This window comes from Amblyomma mixtum, chromosome 2 (assembly GCF_055824585.1).
Source record: "Amblyomma mixtum isolate Tamu chromosome 2, ASM5582458v1, whole genome shotgun sequence".
Lineage (NCBI taxonomy): Eukaryota > Metazoa > Arthropoda > Arachnida > Ixodida > Ixodidae > Amblyomma > Amblyomma mixtum.
This window is the reverse complement of record NC_143013.1, coordinates 86491456-86508520: the sequence shown is the minus strand read 5'-3', so window position 1 is coordinate 86508520 and position 17065 is coordinate 86491456. Positions and strand designations below refer to the sequence as shown.

The window sequence follows — 17065 nt, the reverse complement described above, 5'->3', positions numbered from 1 at the left end:
CATGCGCTACTGAACGATGGTGGTGACTGAGAATGAAGGCGCCGCAAAGAGACATAAGGAAAGGTTTAAAACATTCTAGAGACCTTATTAGCGTTCAGGTTACCAACCTACACTTTTATTGGTGGGTGTCGAAATGTGCGCGTTAAATATTAGATATGAATAATGCTGCGCCAAAGTATGAAACAGAGCTTGCTGGAGCCATCAATGGTTCCCAAAACAGAGCTTAATAATCACTACTGCATGGTTTTGGCGTGGGCGAAATACTTGGAGATTCAGTTTTTGTCGGACTTGTTAATTGTAATTATATAACCATAAGATATCTTTTAAACCGATGTTTATTTCTCCAGTGATAGACACTTGGGAAAGTTGGTATAGTGTCATGGAGCTACCAGCGCGAAAGATAGGGACATGAAGGGAAGGTGATTGTGTGGTTTGTAGTGTTGCTTGGCATGTCTATATATTCACTGTTCACTTCAATAAACTTCAGTTGCGAGTCGGGGCTTGTTTTGTCTACTTTCACTTCCCTATCTTTCGCGCTGGTAGATTCACCATGCCCCAGGTCATCAAGGGGTATTCGATGATGGGTGACAGGAAATGATTAAATAAATGAAAAAAAGGTTGACCTATGTAATGAAGTCGAGGAGTGAGTGGTTATGCGGACTGTTTGGCGAGGGACCCCCTGTTGCCAGGTGCCGGATTCTCGTCGGTTTCACTGTCGGGCAAACCCACAGCAGGTGGTGGATATCGACCTCAGTATTCTGGGACTTGCAGACTCTACACCCGGGGCGGGGATGTAAGTCTCGAAATTGAGGCCACTTTCGAGTTACGTCAGGAGTGAGGGCAAACCCGACCCGGATTCTCCAACCTCCTCTGCCCGAGCAAGACAGCGGGGGAGGGTTACGGCACACGGCGGTACGGGAGTAGGTGCGCGGAACCGGAGGTTCTCATCATTCAGATTGAGGAGCCGAGGCATTGACGAGGTTGGGGTCGTCAGGCGGGTCGCAGAATCTGCAAAGTTTTGGAAGCTCAGGGCGTCGGTGGAAACCACTCAATAAGAATTGGCTGCTGGATGCAAGCTGCCAGACTATGAATGTTTTGGCAGATTTCTGCCCTCCGCTGAAGCTTCGGAGTAGCCGGTTTCCCTTCGACAATAACCGTGTGACAGCTTCAGTGCAACGGGAATATAAAATTTTTTTCACTCCATGGAAATGTTGCGATAAAAATGAAAATAATAAACGCAATTGTGAAAATTATTTTTCTCATTTGGAGCCATCGGCCATTTTTACGGTCGATGTCTTGTGCCGTGTACGATCGTGGCGCAGCTGGTGCTGTCCACAGGTGCCTGGAGCTGGGACAGGAGTCACGCCTCATGTATAGAGCGCGGCACGGTGTTGTCCCTGGTGTCACATTTGTCCGCTTTCCTGCAGTTGCAACGGCGGATGCCCGTCGGTTGTCGCTGCCCTGCCGCGTGAGGGTTTGCCACAGGGCTTCTTCACTCAGCGAGCACCAGTACTTTGCGTTGCGTTTGAAGTCCGTAAAGTTTCGCACCGACCTGCAAGCGCTTGCGTCTGGTGTGTCGTAATGGAGGAAGTCTTTCTGCTGGGTTCCATTTTGTGAAAATGAATTAAAAGGCTCATCACACTTGCTGCGCTAAATAGCGCGCAGCAAGCATTTTACGAGTTTCACAAAAAAAAATATATATAACACTGGAGGTAGCACATTTGATCTACCGCTGTAACAGAGTGATCACGTTGATATATCCTGCAAATTGTCGTTCGCTGATCATGCAAAGTTGACCTGCCTGTGGTCTCTGGCTTCGTATAAGCGCGTAACAGCCGTTGTTATTGGGGGCGCGGTGGCGGATGAGCAGAATTATCTGAGCCCCTGTCAGCGCAGAAGGGGAATGACATTGTATGCGTTTTGCATCTCTTCATTTCTCTTGATACATTGTACAAAGCGCACTGCCGTCGCTAAATGGGACAGCATTCCTGGGCCCCACGATGTCTGCAGACGTGTGCCTTTGGCCTCGCTGCATGGCTGGCGAAGGTTGTTTTTTTTTTCTCGTTTTTTGTTTTATTTTGCCCTTCAGCAGTATGCACGTTGCCGACGAAGTATTCGCGACACGGCGGCGACACCGGAAGAGTCCACCGAGTGGCCAGCTGGCGGAATGTTTGTTGCGTGTACGTATGGCGAGGCATGCCAATTGGCTGCCCACGCGCCAGCAGCCCCGTCGATCTTGGACGCAAAAGCCGATAACTTCCGCCGGGCGAGAAACACCCCGCGGACGGTGGCTGCGTCGAGCCGTATCTAGATTGCGCGATTTCTCGAGCCGATATGAGAGGAGGATGGAACGAAGGACCCGCGTGCCTTCTTGGCTCGCGCTCGGTTTCCTGGGCTCCATCGGAAAAGCGGCGTGTTTTTCTTCTCAGGCGTGGTGCCGCGGCCAGGAGTTCGAGGTTCTTTCTTTCTTTCTTTCTTTCTTTCTTTCTTTCTTTCTTTCTTTCTTTCTTTCTTTCTTTCTTTCTTTCTTTCTTCGTACGCAGCTGCGAACCATCTATTCAAAAGGGAAAGAAAAGTAACCTAGAACTAGAAGCGCTAACCAGTCAGACCCGTATAGGGCTACTCCGGGAATTTTTGTGAAAGCAGTGCTACTGTAGCCCTCCCCCTCCCCTATCCTGGAAACCTGGTGTCAGGTGAAGTGAAAACTCTAGCGCAAAAGAGGATGCCCCACCGCGGCGGCACAGTGGTTACGGCGCTCGACTGCTGAACCGAAAGACGCGGGTTCGATCCCGGCCGTGGCGGCCGAATTTCGATGAAGGCGAAATTCTAGAGGCCCGTGTACTGCGCGATGTCAGTGCACGTTAAAGATCCCCAGGTGGTCGAAATTTCCGGAGCCCTCCACTACGGCGTCCCTCATAGCCTGAGTTGCTTTGGGACGTTAAACCCCAATAAACCAAACAAAAGAAGAGCCTCCGCCCTCCATTTTCACCCTTCAGAAACACCCACCTACCCACCATCACCCTCGTTCCACCATCCATCCCGCCCCTCATGCGCAACAACGAAACTTTTTGTGTACCGTATTTGCTTACGTATTGGTCGATACGGCGTAAATGTCAACCCTCCAACCGCTTCCAGTTCTGTCTGGTTAAGGATATGGCATAGGATTCTGCCTTTTTGTTTATCTCCTCTATTTTCTTCTTGAGTATTTAGGGGAAGCTAGGTGTGTCAAAGACTTGGAAGCTCCTACGTGTCCTAATCGACCCCAGCAGCAGCAAGTCGGCCACTAAAGACAGGCTCACGAAGATCGTACACACCACCCCGGGTACGGACACAGAGTTGATGGAAAAGCTCAAGGCCAGGTATCTGTGCACGGACCAAGTCGTGGAACAGCCGGAGTATTCTGGGCTGCCGAATCCCAAGCTGGACATCCCACTCACGAAAGAAGAAATCAAAGCAGAAATCGCGACCATGAGAAAAAATGCAGCTCCAGGTCCAGATCAAATAACAGCGAAGCTCTTATTTAACCTCAGCGATGACACCATTACCTCGCTGGTGGAATGCTTCAACGAGCAACATTAGGCTACAGGAACGTTACCAATATCCTGGAAGACAGCCGAGGTTCGGTTCATTCCGAAGCCGAATAAACCCCTTAAACTGGATAATCTAAGACCGATATCGTTGACCTCGTGTTTGGGGAAGCTCATAGAGAGGGTCATCAACACGAGACTGAGTAGATACTTAGAAGATAACAACCTCCTACCTAACACTCAATTCGGCTTTCGCCCTCACCTATCGACACAGGACGCCATCTTGTACTTGTACAAAGACATCCTTGAGACACCTCCCAAGTCACAGACAAGGGCCATCCTGGCACTTGATTTGAAAGGAGCGTTCGATAACGTTCTACATAAAAATATCCTGCAAAGCCTCGCCGATACCAACTGTGGCGCAAGAACCTACAACTATATCAAAAGCTTCTTATCAGCCAGGCAAGCCACTATAAACTTCGGTGGAATAAAATCAGATCCCATCACTCTAGGCCCGAGGGGAACTCCGCAAGGGGCGGTACTGTCACCCCTCTTGTTCAATTTGGCTATGAAAGATCTACCACGCCTTCTTTCCGAAATTCCCGGCATCAAACACACACTGTATGCGGATGATATCACTGTCTGGTGCAACTCGGGGAGTGACGCCGAGATCGAGGAGCGTCTTCAAGCAGCAGCGGACACGGTGGACCGGTACGCCAGGGAGAGAGGCCTCCAGTGTGCGCTGGAAAAGTCCGGGTTGCTAATCCTGAAGAACCCGAGGACACCCCTAGCGCAGAACATCTCGGTGTATATAGAGAACCACCCAGTACAGAAACCCACGGAGATCAAGATCCTAGGGCAGTATATCCCGCAGGGGCGACAGAACACCACCACTATGAAGGAGCTTACAACATCCACCGAGCAAATCCTCCGGATATACATCGTATCCGAAATAAACACCATGGTTGGTTTGGTTTTGATTTTATGGGGTTTAACGTCCCGAAGCGACTAAGGCTATGAGAGACGCCGTAGTGGAGGGCTCCGGAAATTTCGACCACCTGGGGTTCTTTAACGTGCACTGACATCGCACAGTACACGGGCCTCTAGAATTTCTCCTCCAAAGAAATTCTGCCGCCGCGGCCGGGATCGAACCCGCGTATTTTGGGTCAGCAGCCGAGCACCATAACCACTGAGCCACCGCGGCGGCAAAAAACACCATGGCATGAAGGAAAGGGACACCATCCGATTAGTGCAAGCTTTCGTGATCTCGCAGATAATGTACGGGACGGCATTCCTTAACCTCTCCAGGTCGGAAATTGAAAAGTTGGAGACACTCATCAGGAAAGCCTACAAGACGGCACTGGGGCTACCGAACTCCACGCCAACAGCCAAGCTCATGGCTCTAGGAGTACATAATACCCTCAAAGAGATGTGGGAAGCACAACGGCTCTCACAACTCAATAGGCTTGCATTTACAACACCCGGCAGAGAACTGCTCGAGAAGATCCATGTTAATCACCCCTATACAATTGACCAAAGGGAAGAGGTCCCACGCGATGTGAGAAGACGCATCAACGTGCACCCCATTCCGCGGAATATGCATCCCGCATATGACATCGAGAGGAGGAAAGCAAGAGGGGAAGCCCTGCGGAAGAAATGGGACAAGCAAACTAACACCATTTACGTGGACGCCGCAGGACCAAAGAATGGAGTCATGACTATTGTAGTCTCAACGCCTTCAGGGTCGATGGTGAACTGCGCCTTGGTGAAAACATCTAACCCCACTCACGCAGAGGAGGCAGCTATTGCATTAGCTGTAGCATCTAACCCCAACGCCGTTGTGCTCACTGATCCCCGGAACGCCTGTCGCAACTTCAATTACGGATTAATTCATAAGTCAGGGTTGTCATTGCTGACTAAGCATCCACCCAACCAAGGCTCAGTCATCTGGTTTCCCGGTCACCTGGAACTACCAGGAGGAAACGAAGCCGCTCACAGGCATGCCCGAGCTCTTCTGTACCTGGCATCTCACCCTGATGCCCATGAAGGGTGCCGTGACCTGATAGGTTTAGCAGTGTATGCTGATAATCTCGCGCCATACAGAACAGCCAGAAAGGAGTACCCAACACCACACAAATCCCTCAATAAGTTAGAAGAGAACACCCTTAGGAGACTACAAACCAACACTTACCCAACGCCAGCTAAATTACACCAGTGGTACCCTACACTTTACTCTGCGCAGTGCCCACACTGTGGAGAGGTAGCTAACCTCTACCATATGGTGCGGGCATGCCAATTCAATCCCTTAGTTGACCCCATTCCCAACCCCTCGGAGGAGCAGTGGGAGGCTATTCTGCTCAGCGATGATCCTGACCGTCAGCACTGGCTGGTGGGGAGGGCCAGCGCAGCAGCAGCAGCCAATGGACTACCGGACTAGGCGGCCCACCCACACGTTCTGAGAATACTGAACAAATAAAGATGTTTTTAATCAAATCTCCAACCGCTTGGACCGGAAACTCCTAACGAAGGTTAAGCGGCGCATATTTATACTATCGGAAGCTCCGTGCAGCCAACATGCAGTTAAAGGGGCTCTGAAATAATGAATGGCTAAGGAATGTACATATAAACGCACTCAATCCTAACATTGCGTTGTCAAGGACACCTGAGCCAAATAATTTCAACACGCACAGCGAATCCACAATTGATTGCAAAAGTTGGCGAGCCCTTTGCGGTGGGTCTTCATTATTAATTTAAAGACACAGGAATAGAAGCACACAAGAAAAGCGCTGTGTACTTCTGTGTCCTGTGTATTTCTATTTCTGTGTCCTCGTCTAACGCGCTAGTCTTTTTAAGTAATGTAAAACCACCCAGCACAGCTTTCAGCCTTGACGTCATGCTCGCGCCTCTCTCAATCTCACGCGTCGTACGTATGTCGGTTAAGAGAGGCTAAAGGCGCGGTAACTGTCCCATTTCTGGGTGGACACCTAGACTGCGCTGGGAGGAAGGGATGAAGGAAGAAGTGAAAAAAAGAAGAGAGAAAGCGGTGTCGCAGTAGACGACTCCGGAATGATTTCGACCGTCTGGGGATCTTTGAAGTGCACCGACATCGCAAAGCGGGCCGACTTTCGAGCGCGCAAAAGGCGACGAGAGGAACGGGAAAGGCGCGACGAAGCTGAAATCCAAATTTTCACTAGTGAGAACTCAGCTTACAAAGTCGTTGAAGAAAATTCTTGCTGGAGGATATTCGTGAAGCGGCTTTCTCTATAACATCCCAGGCATACCGCACCTTTATTGAGAGCCCCTTTCAGGGCCCCTTTAAGGCGACCGGCACAAACTAGAGAGCTTGAAGACGCTTCATTCCGAGGAGCGCGGTAGGGTGGACGCCATATCGACGTAAAGGCCTTCGTTTCGTTCCATTGAAATTCGGCAGACACCGTCAACGCCCGCTGCGTTACCGAAGTCGTGCGTTGCGGGCAGTAATCCTCCTCGGGCATACATAGAAACCTGAAAGCTTGGCGTTGTTACTGTACACGACAAGACGATCTCGCTCCTTTAACCCAGTACCTGACAGACCTATCGATGACATCGAACTCACGTACTGCCGCTCAAGTTTTCGACACCTCCGCGTGTAAGGTGATGGCTGTCATAAATTCCGCAGAGAACGCTCGGCCACTTCGAGCGTCTTACCTCGCCGCACGGATGAGAAGTTTCGTTTTCACGGCGAGGTCTCTGAAGTGCGAGATGCCATACGGCTACAAAGGAAAGCTATACAGCTTTCTCAGAAACTGGTTAACGTGGTTAAAGAAAAATTCGTCCTGGTCCGGGGTTTGAACCCTGGACCACCGCTTCACCGGAGCAGTCAGTCTACCAACTGAGCTAGCCGTCTCTCTACCAACTGAGCTAACCGAGACGGCTAGCACATGGTATGGTGAGAGCGAATTGATAAATAGCTCGAAGTGTGCTGTTGATTTTAATTAATTAATGGGATTAAATTTATTAATTTAATTCTTGAAACTTTCTTTTAAAGGTGGCGTTCTCTTTTTTCGTTCTCTGAGAGATCAGTCCATGAATGGAACGCTTTGCCGCCGCATGTTATTAATGTTGCATCAATTGAGGTATTTTTTTTCAGGCGTTAAGTGCATGATATGTTATTTTTGTGAATGTGAAAGTGGCACCACCTACTGTAATACCTATCTGCAATGCAGTTAGCAACTAAATAAATAGAACTCAATGACGGTCAAGTTGTACGTATAGGAAATAAAAACTTCTCCTGGTCCGGGGTTCGAACACGGGACCACCAGAACAAGGGATGCGTGAAACTTGTCCGCAATAACGGTGGTATAGTAACTGCCGTAGTTGGGGACACTCGAAGGCGGGAGAACAAAGGACTCACCGCTATTGCGTCGTTCTCGTAGTTCTCTCTCTTCCTTTTCTACATTTGTAGGCGAGTTTACGCCTCGCCGTGGCCAGAATTCGCATAATATAGTAGGATACAACTTATAAAAACAGCAGTTGCTAACACTGGGCCGCGGTCCGCAGTGTTTTGTTTTACTCCGCTGGCCAATCGCAACTGTAAATGAAACCAATTTTTTAATGTTTGACCATATCAAACAATCCACGTATCAAAATTCTAGAGTTAATAATTTTTTTTTCTTGTGCTACACTTCTTGTTTACGTAACAAGAAACGTTTAAGGAGCGAACTACTTTTTTGTCGCGTAGGAATTCTGTGCGCGGAGGCTGAATGTGGGCGGAGCTTCACTGCAGACTTAAGTTGTATCCGACTATAGTCGACTCCTGAGTTTGAAGAGCGCGATTAGAAAAAAGAAAAGAAAGGCCGACTTATGGGGGAGTCAGTAAGGCTTTTCTTTGGAAGTTGCTGAATGAAGTGCTTTCTCTCTCTGTCTTGCTCGCTGGCTCTGTCCTTATCACTCGTGTCCAATTTTCCATCCGCGCTGCGTATAGCTTTTCGCAAATCGGTGTTAACTTAGCCCTTGTCGTAACCGCAGTTACTGCGACTTCTATGGCCAACTCTATGCTTTCTGCATGACAGACATTACTAACCTCTTGAGACTCGCTCCGTGTTTGCTGAATGAAACGAGTTAAAGTGAATGTTTTGCCCATTCTAACGCATAAACGTTTGGGCGAATTGGTTAGAAATGCTTCAGTGCAAACTACAGGAAACCACGAGGGCATGAAGACGACTCCAGGTCTTCGTCGTTTCCTGCTGCGCTTGTTTTCGTTGAGGCAAGTCATTTCGACCACTTGATAGACGGAGTCACGGATCGCTGTCGTAATTTCAGGTATTAAAAGCCGGCGCGGGTATTGACCGTAATGTTCGACATCTTCGCTACGTAACTCAAACCTCTGCATTCGGTCGTTTAGCTGAATGGCTCATTTTTAGTGCTGTGTTATTTCGAAACAGAGTTTAATGCAACGAGGAATTACCCTTGGTGAGGTTAAAAACACTGTTATGGAGGCTTTTGAATGCCTTTCCGGCGTTTATATGGGGAGTCGAGAAAGCATGAAGCCGCGCTGCCGTGATTACTTGATAGCGTGGATTGCACGAAAGAACAGGCGTCTAATTTTCGTTTCCAGATGTGTCCCTTCAGCATCTATTCACGATACTATACACTAGCTATCTCGTAACACCTCCCCCACATCGGTGTATACGACCGTGCTGCGCAAATATTAGGTGTGCAATGCTGCAGACACTCACTCACTCACTCACTCACTCACTCACTCACTCACTCACTCACTCACTCACTCACTCACTCACTCACTCACTCACTCACTCACTCACTCACTCACTCACTCACTCACTCACTCACTCACTCACTCACTCACGCACGCACGCACGCACGCACGCACGCACGCACGCACGCACGCACACACACACACACACACACACACACACACACACACGCACAGACACGCGCGCGCACACACACTCACACACACACACACACTCACACACACACACACACTCACACACACACACACACACACACACACACACACACACACACACACACACACACACACACACACACACACACACACACACACACACACACACACACACACACACACACACACACTCACACACTCACACACACACACACAAATTAATTGCTTGTTTCTCTGTGAAAATACTCTGCATTCCGTCACTGATTAGTCGCATGGTAAACTGCATTGACTGTTCAGAAAAGGATGTTGTGTTTGTGAGCATTTGTAAAGGTCTTTGCCCCTTTCTGATATGCCTTCGGTTCCGCGGATACTTCTCGAAACACCCTTGAGCTCATTCACGGAGATCTTGTTTTAGCGTACCGGTTATCTGCGCGACAAAAAATGAGAACACGTCACCTGTGCTGTTGGCTATTCTTTCTAGTAATACACGCACGCACGCACGCACGCACACACACACACACACACACACACACACGCACGCACGCACGCACACACACACACGCACACACGCGCACGCGCACGCACGCACGCACGCACGCACACACACACACACACACACACACGCACACGCACACGCACACGCGCACGCACGCACGCACGCACGCACGCACACACACACACACACGCACACACGCACACACGCACACACGCGCACGCGCACGCACGCACGCACGCACGCCCGCACTCACTCACTCACTCACTCACTCACTCACTCACTCACTCACTCACTCACTCACTCACTCACTCACTCACTCACTCACTCACTCACTCACACTCACACACTCACACTCACACACTCACACGCACACACGTACACACGTACACACGCTCACGCACACACTTTACTGACATAAGAAGTTCATTCAATTTCATGCCTGTCTACTACTCCAAATGAAACATTCCCGGCAGTGAATGAAGTTGAGTGCTTTGGAATAATGAATATTAAGTATTGATCAGGGTGGATGTTTGGGTGAGTTGGTTGCTTATGATGAAAAACCTGTAGCGCTCGAGACAAGGACACACAACGTGTGTTGTGTTTGTTGTGTGTCCTTGTCTCGAGCGCTACAGGTTTTTCATCATTAAGTATTGATTGGAATTTATATGTAAAGTATATTCAATAAAATTTTAAAATTGCGCATTGATTATCTCCGTCAGGGAAACTGAAAGGTCAGTCCGACTTCGGCAGCGTGGCTCACCCGTAGACTGCGGCGTTCACTTTATTTTCTTCCCGAGCCGCAGCGTTGTTCGGAGCAGTTGTATGGGGCGATAAACTCGCTGCACACGCTCGTTTGTGCCCTGCTTCCGAGCGGATGCTTCTCGTGAACGGGGTTACTACTTATATCATCCGGCTTGCAGTGAATGCTCCTCGCGCCGAGCTTTCACATTTAGCTCGCGCTTTCCAGAATCGAGTCTTATCGTAAACAGTTGCGCTTTTTGTTGCGCGGTCAACAATGTTCACGTGGCTTGAAATTTTTGTTGCGGTAGCAACACTACGCTAGGTGCGAGCGATTTCGCGGTGCCCCGGAGAGCCCCAGCTGCGCATCCGCGAGGAGCGAGTGTAAGACAGTTACTGCGTAATTTCCTTTCCTCGAATGCAATTTTCATTTCCTTCATTACGGCCCCTCTTTCTCTTTCTTATTTCACTCCCACTTCCTCCCTTCCTGTACGGTGCGGTTCAGGTGTCCACCGAGATGACAGAGCCATTTCCTTTCCTCAAAAAGCGTTGCTTTCAAAGGGCCAGGCATCGCGCCTAACGGGTGGTGGCGTTCCGTGGACTCCATGGTGGTGGTGGTAAAACTTTTAATTGCTGAAATAGAGTTTGGAAGCCACAGAGTGGCCTCACTACATGGTCGGCGTCCCTAGTCCGGGACACCGAATGACAATGCACCGTCTCTCGCCCGTTTCACCAGAGCCCTTTGGGACTCAAGCGAGGAGCTGTTGAGGAGGGCAGTCTCCCATGCCTCTCTGGAAGGGGTAGGGGAAGGGGGGAGGTGGGGATTTTGAGTACATGCCCACACCATGTGGATCCCCATCCGTGTTAGGATCGTAATGTTTTAAGATTGCAGGGAAGAGTAGAGTACCTGTCTGCAGGCGCCTAAAGTTCGCTCCTCCGTCTTACTCAGCCCTATTCAATGCGAGCCGAGGAAGTAGCGATAGCGCTTGCTGCCGCCCACGCCAATTCGAGAATAATCATCACGGACTCCCGAAAAGCATGTGAACATTACTTGGCAGGGGAGATCTCCCCCTTAGCTGCCTGTATTCTACGACGGACTGCCACTGATCCAACACCCAAACGAATCATTTGGGCTCCTGGCCACCAGGGCTTACGAGGTAATGAGGCCGCTGACGCGGCTGCCCGAGAGCTTACTCACCGGGCTCCTCATCTCAGTTCTTCTGGCTCGGAGACTAACCAACCGCTGCTGCGATTCAGGGAAATATTAACACATTATAGCGACAACCACCGCCTTTTCCCGGCCCCTGCAAATGCAGCGCTACAACACGTTGTCGCGTTCCACTCCTAAAGGCGAAGCTTAAGCGTCATTAATTAGCATTCAATTAGTATTTAGTCATTAATCAGTAATTATCCATTGATTCGTAATTTGTCATCACTTAGGGATTAGTATTTAATTATGTGTGACGTCATCTAATGCCGCCGTCGCTGCGATTGCCGCGGCGTTGCTTCCGCAATTCTACTCAGGACGGCCATTGGTCAAACCACAGCCAAATTTTTTTCGTTAAGTCGGAACAGGAGAGCGCAAAAATATTACCGCTCACCGACCAACAGAACTGCAGGTGTTAGGTCGAGATTCCGGTTTAATTGGGCAACTAAAGTTTAGGCTTTACGTTGTATACAAGTGTTTACCTCATTTGCAACTTTACCGAACTTTCGCCCGGAGACTTACGCGAGCGGAACTAGTTTGTTTACGTTTTGAGCCCGCGCGTTATCCTTGACCTTCGTGCGTAAGCTTCACTGCATTTGCAGCTGGAGATTACGTGCTCTCGATTTCCTCTTAATCCGGAGATTAGCGAAATGTAGAAAGCATATAGGGGAAGGTGCTTTTTCTTGTGTTTGTGCATAGCCTTTACGTGCAGTCAAGAGAGAGACTAGCCTTGGCGAGCGGATCTTATCGGTGGATCGGGGAAACGTGTTGTGAGCGTTACTGCATCCGGGATACATTGCTCCGTATACTGCGCTTAAAAAAAGGCCTAAATAAGTGCAAATAAACAAAGAAAACAAAATACAAATAGAAGCCGCACGTACACGAACTCGAGAACGTGCCACGGGTTAATCTCGCCTAAACGTTAGCAAGGTGAAGGAAACGAGAACACGTTTTAGCGTAGCGCGGTGATCCACTTGTGCGGGAAGCCGACCGTGCATGCGCAGATAACGTATGTGCGCGGTGCTGTCGTATCGGGGCAGCGGATCGCGGAAGCACGGAGCTCATCACGCTGCGTCAAAAAGTCATGCTTAAGCACAAGCTCTTCGTTCACCACTACGCCTGCGCATTAAGAAATACTGTGGCGGCAACATCGCAGAGCTGAAACTCAACGTTTCTTGGCCATTATTAGGTTTCATGGACGTAACCACGTTAGCAAAATTGGTTTGGTTTATTGAGGTTTAACGTCCCAAAGCGACTCAGGCTGAGGGGCGCCGTAGTGGAGGGCTCCGGAGATTTCGACCACCTGGGGTTCTTTAACGTGCACTGACATCGCACAGTACACGTGCCTCTAGAATTTCGCCTCAATCGAAATTCGGCCGCCGCGGCCCGGGATCGAACACGCGTCTTTCGGGCCAGCAGCCGAACGCCGTAACCACTGAGCCACCGCGGCGGGGCGTTAGCAAAATTGAGCTACTTGTTTGAGTACAAGCAGGTAACTGCGAACTTGCTGCTTCGCGGCGAACTGTTCTGTTCCCTGCAGTGTTACCCGGCTGCACTTGTGGATAATACACGCCAGTATATGCGGACTCTACGAAAGACCCTCGTCCTTCGTGAACGTCTTCCTAACACAACCGCGGTGGAAAAAAACGCATTGCTTGTGCCAAATTTCAGCACTTGTGCAACGCGCAACGCGCAACGCGCGGTCATCGACCGGGGCTCGTTCCGTGGTGTGCCTCCTCCAAACAGTCGCTCGGAATTCTGGGAGAAACTTTTTCCTGAGCGGGGGTGCTGTTGTTTCCTGGAACAGCAGTTTCTCCCAGAATTCCGAGCCACTGTTTGGAGGAGGCACACCACGGAACGAGCCCCGGTCGATGACCGCGCGTTGCAACTCATATTGAGCGCGATAGTACATGTTAAAGAACCACAGCTGGTCGGAATTTACCCGGAGACCTCCACTACGGCATCCCTCATAGCTTGAGTCTCTTAGGAACATTAATTCTCATGAGACCGTGAAACCGATCAGGTATCGGAAATGTTTTGGTTATATCGCTGGCCAACAAATACATAATATCAATATTGTTACTAGCGATAGTGTTACTAGCGATATTACCGTTATCGATAGGAAAACTATCGATAGCGGTACTATCGAGAATAATACTATCGATAGCAGCATTATCGATAGTAATACTATCGATTCTACTATCGATAGTATTATCGATAGTTTACTATCGATAGTAAGACTATCGATAGTAGAATCGATAGTATTACTGTCGATAGTAGAATCGATAGTATTACTGTCGATATTAGCCTATCGATAATACTATCGATAGTAGCACTATCGATAGTTTTTTCACACTATCGATAGTTTCAAAAAACCTATCGATATCATCGATAGTCAATTTTCCGATAGTTTTGCATCACTACTTGCTAGCCGATTCACGTGATGTCTCCTACACTTGCGGGATATGGTGTCAGTGCCGGAAGTCCGATGAGGAACAGGAAGTGACGCACCTAAACAAAGAGTTTATTGCCAGAAAAACCCGTGAGAGAAAATTCAGCAGGCGTCTAAGTCTGTCCTCTTTGCACCTCCAAGAGGCGGAGGTGAGGGACGTTGGCGCAAGCGCTTCCGTTGCACAGCTCTCTCTTTCGCTTCCCACGCGAGGTGCAAAGCCGGGCGAGCTGGCTGTCGTCGATTACTCGAGCACACACACACACATGGCGGGAGCGGCGACGACGTGCGGCCGGATTTCATCTACATTTGTCGTCGTAAGTGGAGCGTAACACGCGCGTATACGTGGCTACGGCGCGCAGCTAAAACAACTCGCTTTTTTTTTATTGACTCGCAGTACCAAAAAAAGAAACCTCTTCCTGCTAATCTGTTCCCCTCGATTGTGCCATCTGGCACGCTCTTAAGCACTCGTCTTGCAAACAAAGCAGCGTGTACTCGCCGAACTGGGTCGAGTGCGAACTGTTTTGAAACACCCGATTGTGCGCCACGCCCCTGTTGCGATCGTTTTGCGGAATGGGGAAAGGCTTTAACGTTTGCTGAGAAGCGGAGAGGGTTCAGCTTAAGTTAAGGACAACGCAGCGAGCTATGGAAAGAAAAATGATAGGTGGAACGTTAAGAGATCGGAAGAGGGCGGAGTGGGGGATATCCTAATGGTTATCCTAATGATAGCCTAATGATATCTTAATGATATCCTAATGGTGATATCCTTGTGTAAGAGGGCGGAGTGGGTTAATGATATCCTAGTTGAAATCAAGAGGAAGAAATGGGCTTGGGCAGGGCATGTGATGCGAAGGCAAGATAATCACTGGTCCTCAAGGGTAACGGAGTGGATTCCAAGAGAAGGCAAACGTAGCAGGGGGCGGCAGAAAGTTAGGTGGGTGGATGAGATTAAGAAGTTTGCGGGGATACAGTGGCCGCAACTGGCAAAGGACAGGGTTAATTGGAGATACATGGGAGAGGCCTTTGTCCTGCAGTGGGTGTAGTCAGGCTGATGATGATGGTGATGATGATGAGAAGCGTTTACAAACGCGGTGGTGAAAGGCGCACTGCGTGGGGCGCCTCCCGGTCGAGTGTGTGGACTGTGCGGAGGCTGACGAGCGGCTCTGGCGTCGTTGCAGATATCGGCGAGGAGGAGCTGTGGAGCTCGTCGGCCGCTGCTGCCCCGGTGGCGCCGGCGTCCGAGGGCCAGGGGCGCCACTTCGACGCCTACTGGAGCGAGTGCGACCACTTCCGCATCGATGACGACGAAGACGAGGACGACCGCACGCCGCACCAGAACCCTGGTACATGCATGCATATATATCTAATAAAAATGGGGGAACTTACCTCGGATGATGTTATGAGAACAACAAAAACTGCCCAGAAAGGACGGGACAAGAGAGACTTGTACTGTGTAGAGTTAAGCCACCAGATCTTTGTTCGACAGTGCTGTCAAAGTGCTCGACAGTGCTATCGATCGAGCTCGTATAGCGTAACACAAATTAAGGACATGTATATATGCTATGCCTGGTAGCCCTTTTTCTTTTCAGCTGTTGCAGGCAGAGCTCCCGCCCACTCCTGAGATCTTTTGGTCGTCGGAAGCATGAAATGACATCACTACTTAGCAAGGTTACGTGACCCAGTGTCACTGGTCTAGTGACCGATGGTCATGTGACCTAATTAACTTTCGCCGTAGCAGTTGCATAAATTTCTGCCCAAACCCTGCAAGAAATAATCCTTTCACATTCTTCCTTCCTTGTCCGCCTAGCGCATACAGCTGACGCTGAACCTAGCGTCATGAGAAAAGGTGAATAAGCAGCCTATTCAGCCTTTTCATATTATTAGGGGTGTTTCTCTTTGTATACTTTACTCCAGTAATATGTAGCGCTATGCGGTTTGAATTCTTCACTGTGTGAGCAGTCCTACTAGTCTCGTGGATGTATCCCACGTTTTTGCGGACACAGCAGCAACAACAACAACAGAAACTCAACCGAGATGGTGCTGCGTCCTGCTAAACGTGAGACATGCAGGGTATGATTGGTGAAAGTTGACTCGCTTTTTCGTATTCGAAGAACAGATTTACGAAGTCGATAGGAGCCGCGGATTGCTTCGCTAAATAGAGGAAAGTTTAGAACAAGACATCCTGTTGTTGTGGAATAGCAGCACCGCCGTTAAATCGGAAGGTTCTCGAAGTGGAGTTTGAGCTGTACTGCAACACCTGCTTTGAAGAAGCAGTTGAGCACCTCTTAGTAGAAACCCATTTGCTATGTGTGTGAGAGAGAGGGTATAGCAAAGTAACGTTGGGAGCACCTGACGACACACTCTGTGAAGACACTGGGAAACGTATGCTTTGTCTTTGGCCTATCTGTACGGCCGCAAGCTGTAACAAAAACGTTTTCTTCTTTACTGAGAAACTGTTCACTGCAGAACCCACGGTGTCCATTTCTCCCGTACGAAGAATAATTAATATAGGGTCATTTATATCACGACTAATTTCGAATTCGATTTGGAGGAGCACCTAGCACTTTTTCGTATTGCGGTCGCACAGAGTGACACGGCTCCTGATCACGTGGGCTCTCAAACTTATGAATCACCTGAGTCCTGGGCGGGATCCTAGGAACACTCTAACGTCATCATTGCTCGCTGAGCGTCACAAAAACGCGCAGACGTAATTCGCTGCGTCGCGCATTCGTAAAACTCA

At 49.4% G+C, this 17065-nt stretch overlaps 1 protein-coding gene across 1 annotated transcript in view; it reads left to right on the top strand.

The window, feature by feature from the left end:
• Positions 1 to 17065, top strand: part of LOC149360010 (rho GTPase-activating protein 18-like) — a 235751-nt gene that overhangs the window by 15489 nt on the left and 203197 nt on the right. The window contains exon 2 of the mRNA XM_089572127.1: positions 15504 to 15668. Coding sequence (XP_089428253.1) covers positions 15504 to 15668 — 165 coding nt within the window. The remainder of the gene's footprint in view (positions 1 to 15503; positions 15669 to 17065) is intronic.